The sequence below is a fragment of the Ictidomys tridecemlineatus genome, chromosome 9, assembly GCF_052094955.1.
Source record: "Ictidomys tridecemlineatus isolate mIctTri1 chromosome 9, mIctTri1.hap1, whole genome shotgun sequence".
NCBI lineage: Eukaryota > Metazoa > Chordata > Mammalia > Rodentia > Sciuridae > Ictidomys > Ictidomys tridecemlineatus.
In genome coordinates this window covers 6083955-6108035 of record NC_135485.1, presented here as the reverse complement: position 1 = coordinate 6108035, position 24081 = coordinate 6083955, and the positions used below count along the sequence as shown (strand labels likewise).

At 50.0% G+C, this 24081-nt stretch overlaps 1 protein-coding gene across 4 annotated transcripts in view; it reads left to right on the top strand.

Annotated features, from left to right (window-relative positions):
* Positions 1–7804: 7804 nt before the first annotated feature.
* The window catches only part of Wdr1 (WD repeat domain 1), a 40563-nt gene continuing 24286 nt past the window's right edge, over positions 7805–24081 (top strand). For 3 of the 4 annotated variants that reach the window (XM_078021039.1, XM_078021037.1, XM_078021036.1), the window contains exons 1-5: positions 7853–8005; positions 8377–8498; positions 17919–18009; positions 22722–22869; positions 23897–24077. In XM_078021039.1, coding sequence (XP_077877165.1) covers positions 7990–8005; positions 8377–8498; positions 17919–18009; positions 22722–22869; positions 23897–24077 — 558 coding nt within the window. In that variant the 5' untranslated portion in view covers positions 7853–7989. Of the gene's footprint in view, positions 8006–8376; positions 8499–17918; positions 18010–22721; positions 22870–23896; positions 24078–24081 lie in introns of all 4 variants that reach the window. The other variant, XM_078021038.1, reaches the window with a different exon arrangement.

Genomic DNA, 24081 nt, shown 5'->3' with positions numbered 1-24081 from the left:
CTTCAGTCCTATTTCCTTGTCATGGGAACATACCATCATGTGCTTTCTAGGTTACCATTCGTTATTCTGATCCTTCAGATGAACTGGAGTCACTTCTAAGTAAGAGGGATGACATTCACCTATGGTTGCATAGCACCCCAGCTACCTAGCACACTTGGTCCACAAGACATTAAGGCCTTCCAAGGAATGCGATTTTACTTCTAGTAAAAACTAGCTTGTAAGTTTTACTCAATACACAATTTCACAAAGAAAGACCTACCAGGCAACAACTCCAGACTTTACATTTGCTTCTGACCTTTCACAAAGGACACATCCCCACAATGGTGGCCCATGATTAAGCATTTATGTCTTCCAAGCTTTTGAAGTTACAAGAACACTATGTACACTTAGGGGCCACTTCCCTGAAACACTAGCTATGACAAACTCGTTTATTCAATGTACACAGCATACCAAGGCGGACACCAGGTACACTGTCTGACCTTAGTCACCTCCAAATTGCAGGGGCAAGGCTGAGGATCTACCCCTACTTTCCCAAGTGTCTAAATCTTGGGGCCAAAACTGCAGTATCTGTCCTTAATGTGACCACTGTAGTACCAAGAACACTTGTATCAGAAGGCCCTCGGTTTAGTGAAAACTAAAGTCCTTGCTTAAAAGTCAAAACTAGCTGCCAAGTATTCCCAAGTGAGCATGGTGGTGGCTGCTTGATTCACTGGCATCAGTCTGAACTCACCCATGTCCAAACTCAACTCTGAAATCTCCCCTTTAATCTTATGAAAATAAACCACAACACTACTTAAATTGTAACATAGGATCCCTTACTGGCCGGTCCCAGTGATGACACCCAGTGGCAGTGACTGGAGCCTAGCCAAGGACCTGGCCTGGTCTTTGCACAGACCTAGGCCCCCACCCAGAGCAGAGACAGCAGCCTCAGCCTACAGCATAACCATCCTCTGACTGCACTTGGAAGCTGAAGTGTTCAGGGCTTCTCAGGTCAGAGATGCCAAGTAACTTCCTAGCAAAGCAAAATGCTCTAGTGCAGTTTTAAAGGCTGCCATTTAAAGTCCGTTTTAAAGTTGCTGCATTTAAACATTGTATGCACATTGTTAAACTGTTACACTGAACATTGAATAAATTCTCATTCCCCTTGGGTCAGGTGCTGGCACAGGGAGTAGCTGCTATCGTTTCAGCAACACTTTGGTCAGGAAGGTGTCATGCAGGGGACCCTGCCCAGGGGTCTCAAGTTGCATCCTGGTTCAAGGTTTTCCCAAGAGCTAGTGCCTCAGGAATGGGTGACAAAACTTATGGTAAGTCACTGCCACCATCCCATAGGCATATTTTAGCAAAAAACCCAACTGTCCTTATAGCCTTCCTACAAAGGGGGCCGGCTTAAAGGCTAGGGTTGATCTTGTTTAGGGGAGAAAGAATGACAAACCCAGCCTGAAGGGTTAGAGGCAGAATCATGCCCCATAATTCATATGCTGAAGTCCTTACTTTCAATGCGACTGAAAATCGGGTCACTGCAGAACATGGGTCTAGTTCAGTAATCCTTACAAGATAGGAAAATGGAGACAAGAATGTCACGTGATAAAGAAATGGGTGACGCTCCCACAAGCCAAGCAACACCAAGGCTGCCAAACCCCCTGAATCTGAAAAAGGGGTCTGGAACAGATTTTCCCTCAGCCTCAGAGGGAATCAACCCTGAGCACTCTATCTGGGGCTTCTGGACTTCCCAACAGTTGAAGCCACTGTTTGTGGTATTTTGTTATGGCAGCCATAGTAAAATAAGAACAATCGCATACCTGCCTGGATGTGAGTCTACATGGACTCATGAGTACCTGAAGGAAGCAAGTCAGAACCTTTTCCCAGCAGCAAGCAGAGACCCAATCTCAGGGCTGAATGACATTCACCCTGATCTCTGGCTCACTTACAAGTCGCCTCATCTCTCCCCATCAAGAGATAAGAGAACGGAAAAGCCCAGAGTGGCCAGAAGTCAGCATCCCTCTCCGTGGAAAGGGACACTTGGACTCTGCTAACACCTGTTTGTGCTTTGCAAATGAGCTGGGCCTCTGTCCAGAGAGAGAGACTAGGGCGAAAGCTAAAGAAACAGTTTAGAAGCAGCCAGGGGGCTGCCACCAAGGAATCCAGGATGGTCAGCCATTCTGCAGTGGTAGGTGCCAAAGTTAAGGTGGACTTCTAGATGTTTCAGGAACACCAACATCCTCAGCACTTTGGAGAGTGCTGGATCCAGTGAAATTTGAGTAAGCCTGATACATGGAGTATGGAGGTCTGTAGTTCCTCTAGGCAGCGGGCCTGGGATTTAAGGGCTGAGGTACTCAGCACTAGGCAAAGGCCAAGGGGTCTGCAAGGGAGAGTACAGACAGCAGAGGCCCAGGACCAGGAACTCCATAGCATCAGCAGTGAGCACCCCAGGCAAGACCGGCACCCCAGGCAAGACCACCCCCCCAGGCCAGCACTGCGGGATGCAGAGTGACCACAAAACCAAACCCCCATGCTATGGGCACAACCAGGCAAGACATCAATGCCCAGAGCTGATCATGTCATGACCACAACCAGAGGTCAGCAAGTGCTAGTCTCTTTGGTCGAAAGTCAGTAGAAAAGGCAGAAATATTGGAAATCAATATTTGCCCAAAAGATGACACTTCAGTTCAGGAGTTACTTACACCATCCTGGAACTCGGTGGGATAAAAGCCACTGGCTTCTACTCACTGGATTGGTAATTTACTCAGCACAGTTATGATGTGAATAGTGGTCCTTCAGTTTCAGCCTCTCACATGCTAAGGGCCATCAGCTCCAGATCTGAGAGGAGCAATCTGACCTCTAGTCCTGGTTGTTGTACACCACTGGTTTTTGAACTTGATTGATAACCTCAGCCCTTGCCTCATGAAAAATGAGCTGGGAGCTCACAGCTAGTGCAGCTCCCTCAGGGTGCTAAACCAGTGTTGAGGTCATACAACACTGTCCTAGAAGGGGCTGGTCCCCAGGGAGGCAGACAAGACAGGCAGGAGAAAGAACAAGACTAACGTCACTCTGGGCATTGTCGTATGCAGTCTCACCAGCAGGTCAGGGCAAGAGAAGCGGCTGAGCACCACCCTCAGGAGTTTGTGCAAAAAGGGGAACAGAAGACAATGACAGCCCAGAGCCCCCTTGCAATTAAGAGAAAAGTTCTGACTGAAGCCATACAGGACAAAGTTTAGGCCCCCTAAGACTTTCAAATGAGATTTGTCAACTTCAGCTGGTTAAGCCCTTGCCTAGACCCTATAAAGATCTCAGCTAATAGCTTAGCTGCCTATGAAGTGACAGCTTAAAGAAATTGAGCAGTAACTTGAGCAAAATCCCTGGACTATGTTACAACTGGTATTGATATTGCCAGTAGTGTTCAGTTCTTAGAAGTATGTTTACCATAGAAACACAAGGTTCCATAAGTTATAGGGGATTGGAAGCTAGCATGGCCCTGGTTAAAGGAACTGGGTATCCACTTCCCCAGCAAGCTGCTCAATTGGAAACTAAAGGTATTTGTAAATAGGCCAAGAGAGGATCCACTAACTTTGCTCAGGCTGGGGATAAGAATTCACTTGCTGCTCATTAAATTTACAATGCATAGGTTGATCACTCTAAAGTTTTGTATCGGTAGGTCAGTCCTGGGGGACAGAAACAGTAGAGCACGCTTGAGGGATGATAGCGTAGCTCTTTCTAGAGAGACAACCCCAGGCCCCACCAAGATTCTGCAGTCACGGCTGAATGCCTCATGGCTAATTTTGCCCTATGGGATCCCACACCCTGCTTAGACCCCAAACATAATTAGACTGAAAGGAAACTTGATTCAACTTGGTTTGGGTTGATAGTTTCTAGTACATCTCAAAGTCAGACTAATCAAATACTTTGCACTTTAACTTGGGCTGTGGACAATCACTTCCCACCCATGGGTTAGATGGCCTCTAGAGCTCACTAGCAGCCCCCTGGAGGATCTGCTCCTGGTGCAGATTGGTGGTAAAGACAGTGAGACCACTTGAAGATAGTGGAGCTAGAAGCGACCCACTTGAGTCTAGAGAATCCTCTAGAGTGATTTTTCTAAGTTTTACAAAGTCCAAGGAAGGACATGGAGAGGAAATGACATTCCTGGGGGGCTGTTTTGAAAGCCAGGTCAGTGACTGCACCCAACATTACTTCCAGGAGTAGTAGTCTACAGAGAACTCCTGGAGAGAGAAGGGGCATCTACCTTGTTCCCGGCTGCATGCTCCAGCACCTGGCATAGGTCTTTCCCTACAAGGAGTAGGAAATGGGGCAAAGGAAGTCCCTTTCATTTTGGCCTTAACATGAGGGCTAAGAGGAAGTGGGAGCATAAGCCTTGGGAGTTCAGAACTGTTCTATTGCTCTTTTCTGCCCTTGCCCAAAGGTTCCAAGAGCATGGTTCTTACAGTTCTTGTAGAATCCCAGTTTGCAGGGATGGAAATGGCTCAGGCAACTTCTTGAACAGGTGATTGCTATAGAGCTGTGTGCTTGCTCTCATTACAAGAGAGATCACTCAGCCCAATTCACCTGGAGTCCATTTCCCTCTTCCAATAGATATTGTAAGATCTTAACACACCTAAAAACAGTTTAGCGTTTGCCCAAGTTACCCAACTCAGGCAAAGGGAACTAATACACTTAAGTCTAGCCTGAGTATTTAAAAAATTCTGGAACTCACTGCAAAGTTTCGGTGCTTATGTCACCGATTTCCTCAGTGAATATCAGCTTCTAGTTGTTTGGCAGTCCCTGTGCTAAGTGTTGGAACAAGTCTGGTCCCTGATGTCATTTATGGATCAGGAGAAGCTAACTCTAGTCATGGTGATTACTATGCAATAGTTACCATGTGAGAAGGGTAGTTTGAGAAGGAACTGGCCTTAAACACGTGACATCAGGAATGGCCAGAAAACAGATGCAGCAGCCCAGAGCAGGTGGTGGGCAGAGCACAACCACCTCCGGTGTTAGGCTGCTTCAGAGCCAGCAGGGTCAGAGCATTCTAGGGCCTTGGAGGCCCCTAGAGGTCATTTTTCCTCGAAGATACAGGAGGAAGGACAGGTTTTTAGAACTATTCAGGCTGTCGTGAGGCCTAGTTGATATAAGGAAACCTATTAGGAAGTGGTAAAAGTGCCCACATGAGGCAAAAAGCTTGCCCAGAACAATGGTGGTGAGACTTTCAAAGTGACTAGATTTGGTAAAGGAAAACGTGGCAGGGAGAGTGGGGTGTGTGAGGTTTCAGCCAATACAAATGGACACAGGACAGTGATCACTGTGGGGACCTTCCAGAGACATCTACAGCAATAAGTTAAAAAGTTTGATCTCAACCTCAGTTTTGGCCCAAGAAGGCCCCTTCTACATATTCCCACTGAGATGCCAGGCACTTGGTTTCAGAAGTGGGTAGAAAAGTGGCCAGGCGGGCTCACAGCTGAAAGTCACTTGAGTGTCAATGCCAACCATAAGGATACTAAAGGATGTATTCAAAGTTTGAAGGGGTACTACAGTAAACCCAATAGACTGGCCACAGGGGCTTTGAGGTGTTAGAACCCCCACCCCTGAGGCAACCCAGGTTTCCCTGGCTTCTCCCTATCAGGCAAATGCCCCACTGTCTCTTTTCAAGCCCAACAAATTGCCCACCAGATGTTTTCTAGATACTTAAGTGATTTTTGTAGCTAACAGCTGCCCCCATATCCAAGTACTCTGGAGCTCTGACATGCAACTTCCTAGTTAAGCTGAAATAAGCCATAAAGCCCACCATCCTGTCAGGCTTTCAAATGTTTGAGTCAATTTTTGCATTGTGGTTGCAGTGTCAACTCCGACAAGGCTTTATACATACACATGAAGGCTACCCACTCCCAAGAGCTTAAAGGAGGAAAACTATGAGGAAATCTAAGGAACCAAAGTGTACTAGGAGTGCGCATAGTTACAATACTTGCTTTAACAGCCTCACTTAGGTCTGATCAAAAGCTGGTTTCTCAGGACCAGTACAATTGTATGTGGACTATGTTTCAGGAATCTCATTTTGTACAGCCTTAACACTCCTAGGACCTTTCAGTTTAGAGAGGCACTTTTGCTTTTCCTCAAGAATGGTTGGTGGGAAGTGGGGGTCATCCGTTTGAGCCTTGGTTATGATCCAGCCAGCAAGTATGGAGAACAGGTGATTGCTATAGAGCTAGATATTTGTTTGCTCTCATTACACAAGAGATCACTCAGCACAATTCACCTGGAGTCCATTTCCTTCTTCCAATAGGTATTGTAAGATCTTAACACCTAAGTTATGTTCCAGCCAACAAGTATCACAGGGAAAGGAGGGCCAGGAATAGGTCTGCTTTGGAGGATATGTGATTGCTATAGAGCTACAGATATTTGTTTAAAGGCTGAAGTTTAAAGTAAGGTGATCAGGATAAGTGAAAAGTCAGTGATGAAGTACTCCAGAAAGTCACCCAGGTAGATCCCCTAGGCAGCAAGTTTCAAGTAGGAAAATATCAGAGGATCTGGGAACAGAATACATGCCTGGGATGTTCCTGCAACAAAGATACTGATGTTAGTGCAAAGAGGACGAAGGGACCCCAAGAGTAGTAGTCAAGCAATCCTGAGTCCCATCAGACCCTGATGGACTATTTAAAATCTTCAGTTTGCTTCATAGAACTTGGAGCCCCTACATGTTTAAGTCATTTTTGAGAGCTCAGGCACCCTAGAGAACAATGAGGTACAGGTGGAGACTCGTGTGACCAAGGCCCAGGTGAGGGCTGGATTCTGCAGCAGTACCCAGCAGACCAGGTAGCAAATGAAGATGGATACAGCTTCAAGTACAACCAACAGGACTCAGCAGCTTGAGGAACAATGAGGATCACTGCCAGGTTTCCTAGCATGGGTGTGGGACTTCAAGTATCCTCAAGTGACTAAGAGGTCTTCACTTTAGCCCCCATCCGCACCCACCCTCCTTAAAGTCAAGGTTCGAAGCCGCAGTGCTTTGGGGGACCTGGTTTTCCCCGCTGCAGACTTAAGTGGGAGTTCTTTTTCTCCTCTCGCCTTTTTAGGCAACAAGCCCCGGTTTTCTTAGCACCCACATCCTTTCGGCCCTTAATTTCTTGGCTTTTAAGAAATTCTCGAGGAGCAGGGAACTAGAAGTACATCCCCTCAAGTTTGGGAACGATTAAGCCACGTTTGCTTTGTAGTCGCCCCGTCGAATTCAATAGAGCTTGACATACGCACGAAATTCACCAGCTCCTGAGAGGCCGAAGCTGGTGCCTTCGTTTTCCTCACAGCCATCTTAACTTTTTTAGAAAACGAGATGAGTCATACCCGAAAAGAAAGAAGTACCCTGTTTGCAAAACCAGCACGGGTTTCAAGACTTCTGCAAAAACCAGAAGGCTGCCGGCTCGGGAACGCCCGGCGCCGTCAACCTCAAATTTGGGGAGAGCCCACCCCAAAAACTCGAGAAAGACCCGAACCCGCTCCCACCACCGACCCACTGTGCCCAAGCCTTCCGCGCTTCGCTCACTTCAGGAGCAGCAGCTAATACCCTCCCAGCCTTCCGCCCGAGAACCCGCACCTTCCCACTCCAGACACCCTTCTGAGGGAGCCTGGGCCCCGCGCCGCCTTTTCACAGGGCCGCAGCCGCTGTGGGACGTCACTTCCGGGGTGGACCCGGAGGAGGGGCGCGGCAGCCCGCGCATGCTCCCGAGGCCGCAGCTGCCGAGCTGAGCGCTTGACTATATATGGTCAAAGCTGGGGGCGAGCCGCGCGCGGGGCCGCGCTTCCGGGTTGGGCGCCGCAGCGGCAGCGCGCAGGGCAGGCGCGAGCCGGCCCCGGAGCCTGGCTTCGGACCGCCCCCTCCGCGCCCGGCACGCCCGGCGCCGCCTTCCGCCCGGTCCCAGTCCCCGGACTCGGCCTCGGCCAGGTGTGACTCGCGGCGCGGCGGGCCCCGCAAGCTCTCGGCGAGCACGGCGCGGTAACAAGTGGGCGAGGATGCCGTACGAGATCAGTGAGTGCGCGCTGGGCCCCGTGCGGGCGCGGCTGCCGGCCTCGGCGCCCGGCGGCGGGGAGGGTGCGGGTCGGCGGCGCGCCCGGCCGCCCGGGGTGCGGGCCGGCGCCCCCAGCCCGGGCCGCCCGAAGTTGGCGTTGCGGGCCAGGCTGCGGAGCCCGCGCCTCGGAGGGCCTGCCCCGGACATGAACCAGGAAGTCGCGCCAGCCCCTGCGCTCCTCGAAAGTGGCGGCCGCCCCTCCCGCGACAGGCAACAGGTGACCGGCCTCGGCCGGTTCGGGGGCCCCCTCTACTCCCTGGGACCCTCCGCTGGGCTCCGGGCTGCGGCAGGGGCCGCCTCTCACACTTCCTGTGCGTTCGTGTCTCCACAGAGAAGGTGTTCGCCAGCCTCCCCCAGGTGGAGAGGGGCGTTTCCAAAATCCTCGGCGGCGACCCTAAGGGCAACAATTTTCTGTACACCAATGGCAAGTGTGTCATCCTGAGGAACATCGACGTGAGTACCCCGCACCCCACCCGTCCCGGTTCGGTCCCTGCCCCTGCGCGCTTCCTGAGGAGTAGGTGAATTCTTTTAGTCTTCCCGCCCCGTGGCCTGGGGTGGGGGTGGGCGCCACGCCCCCTCAGCTTTGGAGCCGAACCTCAGGAGCCCCCAGGCCCCCCTTGTTTTGATGGGGAAACTGAGGCCCTAGATTGAGGGATCAGACAGACCCTTATGGGCTTGATCCCTGGTGATTGGGTGACTTGGGCTTCTCTGAGCTCAGTTTTCTCATTTGCAAAATTGAGGTGATGGCCCCCTCCCCCCCACACACACACACACACTTCCTCTGACTCCCTGGGGCTGACACTGAATGAGCTGATAGTCCTCAAGGCCAGCCATGCCTGGCACACATTGAGCACTGGGTAAATGGCCCTCACGCAGAATCATATTAATGCCCTTCGTTTCCCAGTGCACCGAGCCCAGACTAACACACCCAGTCCTCTGGACTTCATCCTGATCTGCCGCTACCCATCTGAAAACAGGAACCAGTTTATTCCCATGAATCATCCTCTGCAGGCACCTTGTACCCAGGCTGAAAATCCTTCTAGAGCTAGCTAGGGAAGTCCTTGCAAATTCATGGTTTTTTCTCTGTATTGAAATAACCCAATCTGTTTGTTTTTAAAAAAAAAAAAAAAAAAAAACCCACTTCCAGGATTGCTTCTCCCATACTCAGCCTGGGAGGTGAAACCCAGAGTAGAAGCAGGAGGAGCCAGCAAGGCCATTTGGGAGGGTTTCTGTGCTGTTTTTAGGTGTGGGATTGATAAGGTTGGGTTTGACTGATTTGCTCACAAGAGATGTTGGCTTCAACTCAATCTCTGCTGTTAGGTACCTTTGGCGGGTCAAGGTTGTGGCTCATCATAGGCCCTTAACCTTACAGCTAGCTGCCTGTGGGAAAGCAGGGGATCTGTGGGCCTGTTTCCATGTGTGTAAAAGCAGAGACTACTTCTTGGTTTGAGGTGGTGCTGGCTATGTCCTTTTCTTCCTGGGTAAGCCATCCTGTTATGGATGTTCTTCTACTAAAGATGGAGCTCTGTCAGTGGATTCTGCCTGCCAATGATTGCTGGGCACCTCAAATGATGAGGTGGGTGGGAGTGAACCTGCCTTGAAGATGCTAACACCTTGCTAGTCACGTGGATTCAAAGAAAGCTGTCTCTGCCATGCTCAGAGCTGGGGAATAGTCATCAAAAACTTAAAATGGACTGGGCACTATGTTGCACGCCTGTAATCCCAGTAACTCGGGAAGCTGAGGCAGGAGGATTGTGAGTTCAAAGCCAGCCTCAGCAACTTAGCAAGGCCCCAAACAACTCAGACCCTGTCTTTAAATAAAATACAAAAAAGGCCTGGGGGTGTGGCTAAGTGGTTAACCACCTTTGTGTTCAATCCCTGATAACAAAAAAGAAAAGGAAAAAAAAAAAAACTTGGAATGAAGTTCTGGATTTGGAGAAGGTAAAATTGAAGTGGCCTCAAGCAGGCACTCAGTAGTTTGGTAGTAAAGGTGCACTAAAGTATTTTCAGGGATGTGGAACAGTATTTGGCTTGGTCCCCAGGATCACCTCCCAATATCACTGCAGTCTATTCACTTCCATCTAGAACTGCTTGGAGTAACCCTGGCTACTATTATGCTGGTGTCCCTTCCTCCCACGTGGCCTGTTATTGCATAGAGGATCCTGCTCAGCCAGGTGGTAGAGGCCAGGGATGAGCACCCCTTTGCAAGGACTTAGCCCAATGAAGCCTCTTCTGCCTATGCTTTCTGAGGTCCTCATTCACACCTCTCTCCAGGGTTCACCATTCCCAACTGAAGGCACATCCCCTTCCCTTCCTACCTAGTTTTTAAGTTCCTGTAGTGCTTGAACAGCATGAGCTGCCTGCCACTACTACATCCCTCCCTGTACTGGATGTTGTAAGGCACTTGGTTTTTCGATGGGCAGCTGGTCTTCAAGTAAAAGAGGGTAAAGATTTTTATCAGGGCAGAGTATCTCTGGAGAAAGTGAGGTATGGATTCTCATGAACATTCAGGGTATAGGAAGAAAGATGGTCCGGTTAGAATACAAGCTTAGGGAAAAGGAAGATCATGGGAGATTGAGATATCTAGTTGGCATATCAAACTCAATATACCCCAAGCCACTTTTTGAGTTTTGTACGTGCTCCCCCTGACCCCAAGAAAGTGACTTCATCCCTCCAGCAGTTAAAGCTTGTGACCTGGGACTCCACTGTGTCCCCCACTTCCTGCCCCACCACAGTTGATTCTCCAGGTCCAGCTGGCTCTGCATTAAAAGTATCTGCAGAATTCTGACAAATTAGCAGTCCTCTACTTCTATCTGTATTCACACTACCATCTTCTCCCACCTGGGTTATTGCCCAGAAGAACCTGAAACTGGCCAGACAATTCTCCCAGCTTCCACCCTTGCTGCCCAGTAGTCGGCTCTTAACATGAGCTGGCATTGTGTTCAGGCACATGGGATCAAGTCTCCTTGGTGCTTACTCTCCAGTGGCCTTGCTTTCTGAGTGAAAGCTAGAGTTCTTCAGTAGAGGAAGCCTCCTCATCCCCTCTGGCAACTCCAGTCCTGCTTGCTTCTTGGACATACTGCACATTCTTTTTAGAACTATTGCTTGCCCTTGCCTATATATTCTCCCTCAGGTAACTGTGGTCTTGCTCCCTCCTCCCTTCCTCCCTAAGTCTCTGGTCATATGTATCTTTATTAGAAGGGTTACCCCTAATTAGCATTTCTACACACTCCTCTGTTACAGTAAGTGGCAGGTAGACCACTGCCCCCTGTAACTAGATGCCTGCCTTTGGTCCCATCTAGACATTGGCCTCAGGAAAGCAGGGCTTTCCCTGTTTCAGACACAGTATGTCCTCACCCTGGAAGAGTGTTTGGCACAGGCAGTTGCTCAAAAGTTACAGTTGGTTGAAGTACCAAGCTTTTCCTGCCTGAGTCGAGGTAAAGTTCTGTTAGTTTAGGTGGCTGGACCTCGGTTTTTGTGGAACCCATCTTTTAAACTCACTGGAGAGAACTCTTGTCAACTTTCTACTGCGAACTACCTGTCATTTATTTTGTTGATTTGTGAACCCAACATAATGGCACTTGCTAAATGAACGGATTTTTTTTATCTTTTTCAACACATCCCATGCCTCACTTAAAGGAGAAATTCTCTCCAGGGTTATAATAATGTAGTGGTGTGATAGTGGCCATCTATCTAGGAACTAATTGTCCCAAGAGAGAGCTCCTGGAGTAAGGTTGCAGTGAGCAGCATGGGCTACTTGCTTGGCAAGAAGCAACCCAAGGAGGGGATATTGGTGCATGCAGAGGGCTTCATGAAGGTGCCCCGTGGGCTGGTGTCTGCTCAGGTCTGTGGAGGTTCCTTCTTGGCTGCAAGGTCCTTAGACACTACTACCTTGAGGCCCATATTGCCCCTGCCTTGTCTGACCTGTGCAGACACCAGAGGCTTACTCCAGGGGCTGTGGAAGAACCTCGTGGTGATTTATGCCAGGATCACTTCACTTGCTCCTGAAAACGAACTTTCTGACAGTTCTGCCATGCTGGCAAGTGTGGGACTGACTTTTTTTTTTTTTTTAAGTGTCCAGTTCCTAGATTCTGGAATTAAAATACACATTTGAGGAAATTATGTCTATAAAATTGAATTTCAAGGAGTGAAGTGTTTGTAATAGTTTGACATTGCTTTGTAGCCAGGTTCTGTGTCTGTGAACTTAATTTCTTGAGCAAGATGTAGACCAGTTTGCAAGTTGTTGAACACACCAGGTTTCACTTGGCATGATCTGCTACCTGTCCCATGCAGAAGGACCCATTGTATGTCCCTGCACGTGTGGGTAATGGGACAGAGCTTGAAGACTTAGGTCCCTTGTCTGGTCTTATACTTGCAAGGAGAGGTGAGGTTAGAAGCCTTAGCCACACAGAGCACACTGTAGTGGGAAGGAATTAAATGAGTTTCAGGCAGCAGAAGGAAATGGTGTGCTGATCCCCCGGGCACACGCATCCTCTGGAGCCAGGAACCCCAAGAGACCCTTCAGCCTGACCCCCTGACCAGTGAGGGGAAGCAGTGGCTTTTGAGTTGGGAATCCTTCTCAGAACTATTGCTTGCCCTTGCCTGGATAGTCTCCCTTAGGTGACTACAGCTCTTGCTCCCTCCTCCCTCCCTAAGTCTCTGCTCATGTGTGTCTTTATTAGAAGGACTTCCCCTTCTAATAAGGGAACTCACTGTTGAGTTGGGAACAGCAGATGATGAGGCTGGGGTTGTCTGTGAGCAGATAGTGGTGGTGGTGGGGTAGGCAGCCCTGTGCTGGAGAGCACTGGAGCCCTTAGAAAAGGTAGGCAGACAAGTGGTAAGATCAAGCCTGCAGTGGCAGGCTTGAGGCAGGGAGACAAGTTTGGAAGTTGCTCCCAGGTGAATGCATGATGGACTCGTGGGTGGGTGCAGCCATCCCTTGGTTCCTGGTACTCAACGCCTTGGTGAACCATGCCTGTAAGCCAGGGGCTGAGACTTGAATCACTGGCTCTCAGGAGGGGTGGGTTTTGCCCCCACCCTCATTTCCCTGTGGGCTGTTTGGCAATGTTTGAAGACATTTTTGTGCTACTGGTATCTAGTGGGTAGAAGCCAAAGATACAGTTAAACATCCTACAACACAGAGAATCATCTTCTAACAGAATTATTGGACCCAAAATGCCAGTGTGCTCCTTTGAGAAGCCCGATAAATGACGTTCTGACACCGGATTAAAGCACTTTGCAAGAATCACCAGAGCTTTGAGAACATGAGAGAAGAGCCAGCCGTGAAACAGGGTAGTAAGGAGCTGCTGGAGGAGCAGCACATTACTGTTGGGTCTTGGGGGCTGAGAAAGAGTTCTCAGGGAAGAGGCTTGAGACACAGCATCTTTGAGGAAATAGCGCTGGGATTCTCATCCAGGACCCCTGTAGAGTGGCCTTGATGTGTTTCTTTCCTGTGGGGGAGGAGAGGGGAGTGATATCACAACCATCTTTGAGGTTAAAAAAAAAGGTTGCAGCCTCCCTCTTCAGGCAGTGGGGAGAGAGTCCTGTGGGCCATTCTGTGGAAGCCGCACTGGCTCAGGTTGCACAGAGGCGTCCTTCTGTGTCCTTCACCCTGGGGAGGGCCCTTTCTTCCTCTGTCCCATCTAAGAGCCAGGCAATGTGCCCTTTGCCCAAGAAATGTCTCCAGGTTCCCAGCTTTGTTGGCTTGCTTGTCATTTCTTCCTGAAAAACGTACCTGCATTTAGGATCGGGTATAAAAGGGCCATCTCACCTCTGTATTCCGTCCCTAGCCCTACCTCTCTGGTCAGCTGCTGAGCTGCAGGAGCACTGCCATTCACTACCCCGTGCCTCTTAGGGCAGGTCAGTGCATTGCATGCAGGGTATCCTGGCACTTGTACTTGCCTCATTCTCTTCCATGTTCATACCTGGAAGAACAAGCAGGGAGCATGTTACTATGGGCAGCATGAGGTGTAACTGAGTCAGCTCTCACAGCAGGTATGCTCTCTGCCTTCACCTTAGGGTCTGTTGGATGTGGGCTGCCATTCATCTTTTTCCAGGTGAGGATACTGACACTGGGGGAAGGTGCTAGGACTTGAACCCTTTAGCTGTCCCTAAGACTTCCTAGGTGACTACTCAGTAATGTCCCGGCTGGGTAGACAAGTGCGGGCAGAAGTGAGGTGATACTGTTTTGGTAGTCCATGAGGGATACTGATGCACTCAGGGATCACAGGGCCATCCACACAGGCTGGGCCTCCAGGGCTGGAACCGGGCAGGTGTTGGGTAATTCTTTGAGAAAAGGAACAAGTTGCACTTTTCAAGATCTGTCTGTGGGACAGTGCGGCCAAGAGCTGAGCCTTTGGGTTCAGCTTTCCCTAGGTATGAGATCTCTTCTGAAAGTGCAAAGGTTTATCTCGCTTCTTTGGAGCTATGTTTCTGCAGCGATTCAGCTTTTGGTCTTGGTCAGCAGGGCCCTGCACTGCACATTTGTTTAGCACATAGGCCCAGCCCAGCAGGATCTGCTCTCAGGCCTGGAAGTGTGTGTTCTTGTTGCCCAGGTTGGCACTGCTAGAAGCCCAAGGTTTCCACTGTGGGCTCCCTGGTGCCCTCAGCAACTAAAATGCACAGAGGCCCCATTTGTAGTGCTTGTCTGCCTGTTTCAACATTTTGGTTGGGATACCTGTCCAACATTGCACCATGTTCTGTCAGTGTCACTTCGAGCTAGGAATTGAGCAAGCCAAGCTGTGGGACCCTGGGCCATCACAGCTGGCCTGTCGGTTACCCCTACCTCTGACCTGGCCACCCCCCCATCTATTTCTCACTGCTTAAGACTAAGAACACCCTAGGCAAGAGAACCTTGGGAGCTGCAGGGGTGGCTAGGCTGGGTGCTCCCTTGAGTAGAGCATGGCTGAGTAGTGCACAGCTGTGTGCTTGTTTGCAGGACAGACTGAAGGTGTAGGGGGAGTCTTTCCAGCTTCTCCTGTTTGACAGGATTCCCAGGGAAGAGAGGACTGCGGTACAGACAGAACATCCATGTGAGGGGGGTGGGAGGAGTATTAGAGGTGTCAAAAGACAGACTGAGGGAAGTAGAGGGAATGGCTAGAAAGCCATTGTCACGTGTCCTCAAGAGGAACAGGAAAACTGAATTGGGAGTGAGTGGGAAAAGGAAACGCTTGGGAGCTAATGGAGACTGGGCAGTCCCTTGGTCGAGGTCCACTGGACCTCTTGTGCCTGGGCTCCCTGCTTTCTGCCTGTAATCCTGAGTTTTGGAATTGCTTGAGCCCATTCAGCCTATAGGAGCGCTGGAAAGGGACTTGGGAGGTGGGTCGTATCCCAGCCCCGAGGAAACATACCCACAGTGGTGACTGCACATCCCTGCTCCTGCAGTGGCTTTCCTCCCAACTCACCTCTTCACTCCAGGACTCCTCCACACATGGGCTGCTCACCTGAATTCTGTCTTCAGGACAACAGGAGACGGTGGGGTGGGGGGTTGGGGAGGGCATCTGCAGGGCAAGGACACAGGCTGTCAGCGAGTTTGGATTGGGCCTCACACCCAGAGTGACACACTGGGGGCAGGGGAAGTGTGCCACCTTCCTGGCATAGTAACGGCCTCCCACTGTGAGCTGAGGAGGGTGGGAGGAGGCTGGATGACTCAGATGTAAGTCATTATCTGTAATTTGGAGTCTCTCACCCCATAGCTGACCCAGTTGTATGTGGAATACAAACGAGAGTGAGTGATTCATCTGGCCGCGCGGGATTCCGTGCCCTGTGGGGCTCCACACACCATGTCTGCAAACACCCTGGCCATTTAGGGGATGGAATTTCAGGGGTAGGACTTCCTCCAGTGGCCCCTGCCTAGTCATCTTCCATTCCTGGATGCCCTTCCTTTCTGAGGGGACCCCACCCTTGGAGGGTAGTGCAGCCTAGGGAGGAGGTCACTGCCCTCGGGATTGGCTTGGTCATCTGTAGAGTCTGGTGAGCTCCCTCTATGAGTGCAGGGCCCTCAGTCAGCTGGAATGGACACTGAGCTAGTGTCTTGGGGTCAGCCACATGCTCTGTGAGGGAACTTGATGTCAGAGGACAAGTCGAGCAGGTGGGGTTGGGTTAGGCAGATGGAAGGTAGACACTGGGCATCTTGGCCTCCATAAGGATGTGATAATAGACAAAAGTGAACAGCTTGAGTCCTGAGGAGTCTTATCTAGTCTCATGACTGGCTACAGTCAGGAAGAAAAACCCTCTTGGCTCCCAGCAATCTTCTGCCCTGATTGTCTGCTTTCTGTCTTAGTCTTTCTGCAGATATGGCTTTCATTCCTTGTGGAGATACCCTGAGAGCGGGGCTGTTGTTTGGGTGTAGGGTGTGTGTGAACAACCTGTGCAGCTGAATCGTTTGCAACTAAGATTTTGTGTTTCCACAGCATTGTCTGAACATCCCCTCACCCCTTCATCCTTGCCAGCATGCAGTGATGTTGGTCTTTTTAATTTTACTGATACTAGCGGGTGTGTACTGGTATAGTTTTGGTTTTGATTTCCCAAGACTAATGACATTGAGCCCTTGTTCTATGCTTATTTGCCATTCATAATGACTTCTTTGGATACTCTATATCTCTATTTCACTCGCAAATGTTTATTTCAAAGTGGATTAAGTTATGATTCACATATACCAAATAATGCTGTTAAGTCTTAACGTGAACTTTTTTCCTCCCCAAAAGTCGGACATAGCCAGCTGCTGCTCCTTTACTGAGCACATGTTACTTGCTAAAAGCCATGAGGTAAAGAGATAAATGTCTCAGGAATGTGCTAATGCCTTGGAGGCATGGAAGAACCAGGAGGGGCCACCTTGGGAGCTTCCTTCAGAAGATGCTGCTTAAATTGGGATAGTGGATGCAAAGTGCCATGTGGCTGGCAAGGGAACGGTGCTCAGAGAGGCAGAAGTCACATGAGCATGGCAGAAGGTGCCAAGTGTTGGTTGGGCTGTAGGTTAGGGCTATCAGTCTTTGGGGTGAAGGCCTGCCTGAATGGACAAGCCCCTGGGAAGTTGTTGGGTAAAAGGGAGAAGGGAGGGGATTATGGCATCCTGTTTCCTCCCCTGTGGACTTGCTGTGTCTTCTGGGGTAGGAAGCTGCCTCTTTTCCAGGGAATTCTGGTATACAGAGAGCTGACATCAGGAGCCAGAGACTCTAGAAAGCTACCTCTCTGCTCCCTCCCTGAAGCAAGTGCCACTGGAACCTGAGAGCAGCCATTGTGGGTGTAGAGAGATGCAGGACAGGCAACCACTTGTTCACACCTTGTTGCTGAATATTGAAGATGCTCCTAGTTTCTAGTACTGGCCCCATCCTTGCCACAAAGTCCAGCCAGCCTTTGGTAGTGCCTCAAAGAAGCACGGGAACGTGGGGAATCAGCATGTCTTCCCAAGCCAAAGGTTCTGATAGACAGCTCCAAGCTCAGAGCCAGGAGCTGCCCTAGATGACACCGGACACAGGGGTGACCTGGGTAGGATGGGTACTCCCTGGCAGTGGCGACTTCAGGAGAGTACGCACCCAGTGGCTTCTACATCGCCTCTGGAGGTACCTGAATGAGCATAGCCAAATGCTGCATCTGCTCATAGCTCCCCACAAACGGGAAGAAGCTAGTTTCAGGATTCTTTTTTAATCAAACTCGGTACAAATGCACACTCCACAAGTATATTTATGTGTTGTGGAAATTACACAAAAGCAGATGAAAAAAGATTTACCTAAACTCAAGAAAGGTGGGTGGGCAAATGGGAGTACTCCAGGATTTTCCCTCTGTTACTCTTAAAGGTGTTCATAGGTGAATTTGGAGGGCAGGGAGCTGTTGGCCTCTGTTCCTTCCACTGACTCTGTGCTCTTCTCCCTACAGAACCCAGCTGTTGCGGACATCTACACAGAGCACGCCCACCAGGTTGTGGTGGCTAAGTACGCACCCAGTGGCTTCTACATCGCCTCTGGAGGTACCTGAATGAGCATGGTTCCTGGATGCTTGTGGTGGGGCTCAGAACCAGTCCTGCTCCCAGCTTGAAAGGGGGGGGTGTGTGCAGATTTCAGTTAAGAAGTGAGAGAACCAAGGTGATTAGTTTTAGTTGGAACCAACAAGGATATCTGTGCCTCCAAAATGCCCCATTTCAGACCTAATCTTTGTTCAAGAAAGTACATGTTGTATTTTGCAATGTTTCAGTAGGTTCCAATTTTGAGATCAGCAGAAACATTTCTGTGTGATTGTCCCCAGGCCTCTGTTGGTCGTTACATCATGATATGTTGGTGCTAGGGGGTGTGAGTGTGTGGTTTGTGTTTTGTAGCTGTGTTTTGTGCCATCCTTATTCATTGCTCCTTTCCCAGCTGGCCTCAGAGCAAGTTCTGGCCTTTGCCCTTTCCAGCCTGGCTTTCTGTATGGCTCAGTAGGGGGCTGGGCCAAAGGAAGGGGGTATGAGGATCTTTGCATTTTTTAGGAGTTTTACTCATTTACCTGGTCAAACTCTTTGAGGTAGAGTTTAGCCCTTTACAGATGAGAAAGGGAGGCACAGAAGGTAGAGGGCACATTCTGTGTCTCATTAATTTGCTCATTCATTCATTCATACACTCAACAAATATCTGTGGCCTGTGTTCAGCCCCAGGGAGGGCTATCTGAATGAGCTGATGTGGGCTTCATCAGCATTGCTGGAAAGTGACAGTTGGGAGGGAATTCTGAATTACCCAACCAGGAGAGTGAGGACCAGGATTTTCAGGTGCTATAGCCATTTTGTCTGCATCACCCTCACACTGTGCGTGGTGACATGTGACCACTCCCTGCAGCTCTTTATGTGGGTCATGGTGGCCTGCAGGGTTGAGGGACCCAGGCTCTCCCCTTATTACTTCTGTAGGCAGTTATTCAGCTTGGCTTCCTGATCCTTGGTTTTCTGTTCTTTAAGCTGGGGCACTGAGTGCCTCCTTAAAGGGTAGGAGGATCCAAAGAAGCAACATGTGCCATGGTACCTAGCCCAGATCTTACATGAGTGGGTACCTGACACCAGGGTGACCATTTTATTCATCACTGAAGCAAGGGCATGCTTTAGAGAAGGGGTTTCTGTTCATCCTGTTCTGAAGCAGGATGACCTGTGTGCTAATAGCTGCTAACAGCCTGCTGTGGTCACAAAGAAGGGCTGGGCCAGAAGTCTGGGATAGAGTAGGCACTTAATAGTTTTTATGTTTAGGTCTACTCTGACTGCATCTTAAAATTTACTCTAATCCTATAGTTTATTTTAGCCCAATACCCATCCCCACCTGGTTGTGGCCTTGCTTGCCAGCAAAATGTCTTCATTTAAGCCTCAAAATTTGACCCTGGTGCCTTTTTAAATTGTGTCCAATACCAGGTGCTCTGAGAAGTTTTCTCAGGAGAGAAAAGTGGCTGATGAAGGTGTCCGCCCAGCTTGGCACAGCTCCCACGCTGTCTGCCCCAGCAGAGAGCCTGTCATCTCAGGCCTGGCCTCCCTATCCCCAGGGGCCTTTCAACAGGACAGAAGTCAGTGACCTTCAGATCTAATGCAGAACCGTGCAGCAGCCTGGCATAAAAGATGGCCTACATAAATGAGTGACCCCCAGCTTGAGGTTCTCCTCTTAAAAGTGGGTTGTAATTTTTTTTTTTTTTTTTAAGTATCCAGACATGATGGAGGAGTCAAGGTTTTGGGGTAGAGATTATATTTTTGTATTTCTAATCCATTTCTTTGAGTAGAGCAAAGTGACTGTTAAGGGTTACAGTGGAACATTTGCTGCAGAGATGAGGGCCCTGGGCTAAAAATAATGTGGATGAGGGTTTGGAGTGTGGAGGCCTGGGAAGACTCTGGCTTGTGAGTGGAGACTGGTGCCTGGTGTGGCATTAGAGTCCCATTACCTTGGGAAGCCACAGCTTACTCCCAGAAAGCCCCAGCCCTCTGGGGCCAGAAGATGCTGTTAGTCAACAGCTACTGGAGAACAGAACCTTCTGGAAGACTTCTACCAGCAGTGAATAAGACTTGAGCTCTGGGAGTTCACACTCCCATGTTGTAATCCTTGGAGTGCAGGATCATTTCCGGGGCAGCCTCCATTCTCTTTTCAGCACCTTCCTCAGGGGTAGCTTTGATGTTGGTCTGCCACTTCATGCAGGCTCCTTGGCATCTGGGCAGTGATGCCCAGATAGCCCTTGGAGTGCAGCAGTGGCCTCAAGGCAAGATACCTGGTTTCGCCCTATGCCCAGGGAAGGCTTTCTAGAGGAAGAGCTGACTGCCCAGAGATGAAGAGTTGCTGAGATCTCCTTAGGGACTGGAAAGCTGGCCCTGCCCACTGCTGCGTGCTCCCTCTGCTCCACCCTATGGTATTTGCTGAGTGGTTGTGTACCATGGCACTTGTGGAGTGTAGGGATAATGCAGATACACCAAGCACAGTTACTGGATATGGTGACACATACCTATAATCCCAGTTACTTGGGAGACGAGGCAAGAGGAGTGTGGGTTTTCAGGACTGCCCAGGCAAACTTAGTGAGACCATCTCAAATTTTTTTTTTTTTTTTTTTGTAAAAGGGATGGAGGTCTAGCTTTGACATAGAATATGCCTGGGTTCTGACCCCAGTACCAGGGGAAAATGACAGCTATTTCCCTCAGCTAGCTCCTCATCCAGGTATGGACCATAGCCTGCTGGGGAAGGAGCTCTTCCCTGACACCTCTATCTCCTACACTCTGTAATTTCTCTGCCTGGTCTTATCTCAGCCAATAGACCTTTGCAGGTATGCCTCTTTCACTGTGCTTTCCCTCCAGGGCCCTCTGCAGGGCAGATACTTGGCCTGTGTGGGTCAGGGTTTGGCCACTGCTGTGGGCCTAGGCCCATCAGATTCAGGCCTCGGTGCCTGATCCCCAGGCTCCCTGTCTCTGCCCCAGCTGCTTGTGGAAAGAACGAAATAAACAAGCAAGACCTAGTTAATATGTGAGGCCAATCATCTGATGGGGGAGGATGCCAGTCAGGGAATGGAGCTGCAGCTAGCAGGAAGATCAGCAGCAGGTCTGTGAGCCTAGGAGATGGAAAAGCTAGGCCCTGTCCTGTGACGCGCTGGGACACCCTCTGCCCTGTCCTGTTGAGCATTGTCTTCCCTGTGGGGCAGCATAGCCCCTGAATGTGCCCAAGCACAGCAGAACATGTGGCTGTGGTAAGCGTGGGTGAAGGTATGTGTGTGTGAGGTTGTGCAGGCTTGTCCTCTCCAGTGCTGCCAATTCTGCTGGCTCCACCCCTACATCCCTGATCACCCCCAGCCTGTTTATTAGCAAGGGGACTTAACTAAGCAGGTCAGTTGTCTCTGGAACACCCCTTGGCAGCATGCCAGCCTTTCTTCCTGAACCCCATCCAGAGGTGACAGAGGCCCCCTCATGTGTTCCCCCATGCATCTGCAGATCTCACTGCCCTGCTGGGTCTAGGCGCTGGCTGTTTGCACATGGGGAAGGGTCTTTCTGCAAAGCCACAGTAAACTCATAGCATGTACTCACTGGGGACTAGGACTTTACATGTTAGTTTCAGCATCCCTAAGTGATGACAGTATTCTTTTTCCTGTAGTAGGTAGGACCCCAAAAAGCCCTCATGACTTGTTTGAGGCCCACAGAGCTCACACTTAGCCGAGGTTGAATTTGGATCCAACACTGGCTCCCAAGACCAGGCGCATGATAGTTGCCCTACACTGCTTCTGCTCTGCCCTCCCTTAGTGTGGGAGAAAGAAACGGAAGCACTTTTTACTGGAACCTGCTGCTGAGTTTGTCCAGGCTCACTGCAGTGGCCTGGAGTCCCCCAGAGAAGCTATGCCTACCTGCTTGAAGGATGAGACATAGGTTCTAAGGCCTTAACAGAATAGTCAGACACAGTGGAGCATGTCTATAATCCCAGCTACTTGGGAGCCTTAGGCAGAAAGATCCATTGCAGTTCAAGGTCAGCCTTGGCAGCTTAAGACCCTCTCTTAAAACAAAAATAAAAGCTGGGAATGAAGCTCAGTGGTAGATCACCCTTGAGTTTAATACCCAGTAGCACGAGAAAAATTTAGTGTGAAGTGCTATTATTTCTTCCTGCAGCCAACACTGCTGATTTGGGAAGCGTGTGTTGGGACTTTTGCTTACTGGTAGCATTGTGGTTGTTGGGGGCGGGGGGGTGCTCCTTTCACGTGTCCACTGCTGGTGCTGCACTGACAGCAGAACTGGCTCCACATTCTGAACACAGCTCCCATTCATTCATTGCTTCTGCCGTGGCCGTCTCGTGAGAGCATCTTTCTCTGTCCCAGATCCTAGGAATGGGATGGTTCATGTGCATGTGTGATAAGTGGGGCTGCCGTCTCCCTGGCAGAGCACACCAGAGAGGTGCAGTAGTGCTGTTCCAGAGTGGAGTCCTGTTCTGAGTGGACTTGGTGGTCTGAGGCCTGAGCACCATTTGGATGCCCTCATTTGTAAAGCAGAACTGTTTCAGAGCATATTCTGTGTGTCCCTGGGCTTTTCTGTTACCTAAACAGGGTATGGTGTCCAAGCGAAATGCAGAGACCCCACATGACATCCCTTTGCAAGTGATGGCTTGACTTAGGACTGGCTAGGTGCCTAGGCCAGGCACACACAGCCTCTAGAACTAGGCTGAAGAAACCAGAGCTGCTGCTGAAGAAGGGTTGGCTCACCCTGCTCATCTGTGTCCCTAGATGTCTCTGGGAAATTGAGGATCTGGGATACCACACAGAAGGAATACCTACTCAAGTATGAGTACCAGCCTTTTGCCGGGAAGATCAAGGACATTGCTTGGACTGAAGACAGTAAGAGGATCGCCGTGGTCGGGGAAGGAAGGGAGAAGTGAGTTACTCACCTCAATCCCTCCATTCCCATGGCTCCTACCACAGCTTGTCCCAAGGGGAGGAGCTGCAGTGAGGGCTGTACCTGTTCTGCCCGTGTGGCTGATTCCTGACAGCTTCAGCCCTCTGACCTGCCCAGATGCATGGCTGGTCTGCCAGGGAGACTTGTATCACATTGGGTCTCTCATCAAGGCGTAGGCCCCTTTTCTCTTCCTTCTCTGACATCCTTAGCCCTTTGCCTTCTGGAACTCCAGCTGTCAAGCCCACATTCCAGGCAGCAAGAGTGGGATAGGTGAAAGAGATGCACCTATTATCAGCATCTTCCCAAGAGCTCACACATGACCCTTGAAGCTGCAGTACCCTATGTGTCTCTACTGGGCACATCACTGGGGTTCCCTGAGTGGTGAAGAGAGGATACCAGCCTGGTCATGAGGCTGGTGACCAGCAGGGGCAGTGCTGAGCACAGGTTCCAGTGGTAAGGGTTCCCACAGCAGCTGCCCTCAAGCACTTGAATTTGACAACCTTGTGACTTTTTTTCCCTTTCTCAGAGGCTCTTTGTAATACTTGTTCTTGCAGGTATTAATTCTGGGGCTTTTCAAGTCCTCCCTGTTGGTTTTAACAGCTCCATTTCTTATTTAGTAGCAAATAGTAACTAACACAAAACATTTTCATTGAATGCCAGCTGAGAACAAGGCATATTCTTTCCAGCAGGGCATCTGTGGTAATTGGTATCCCCAGTGGCAGCTTCCTGGAGTGGGTGCCTTCCATATAGGAGGCACTGGCACTGGGCCATGGATACCTAGTCTCTTCCCAAAGGCATTAGAGTTGTTCCTGCTTATTCTTGGATTCTTTTGATAGATATCTGTGCAGCCAGAGTCACAGCCTGTCAGACATATCCTGTTAGCAGCCCAAGCTAGAGTACCAACGTCCACCTCCAGCCTTAGTGCACAGACAGCTCAGCTATTGCATTTCTCCTCCTCCTTCCAGGATTGATTTTTTTTCTTCTTGACTCCTCTTGTTGAATAAAGGTTTGGCGCAGTCTTCCTGTGGGACAGTGGCTCTTCCGTGGGTGAGATCACAGGACACAACAAAGTTATCAACAGCGTGGACATCAAGCAGAGCAGGCCATACAGGCTGGTGACAGGGAGTGATGACAACTGTGCTGCATTCTTTGAGGGACCCCCGTTCAAGTTCAAGTTTACAATTGGTGTAA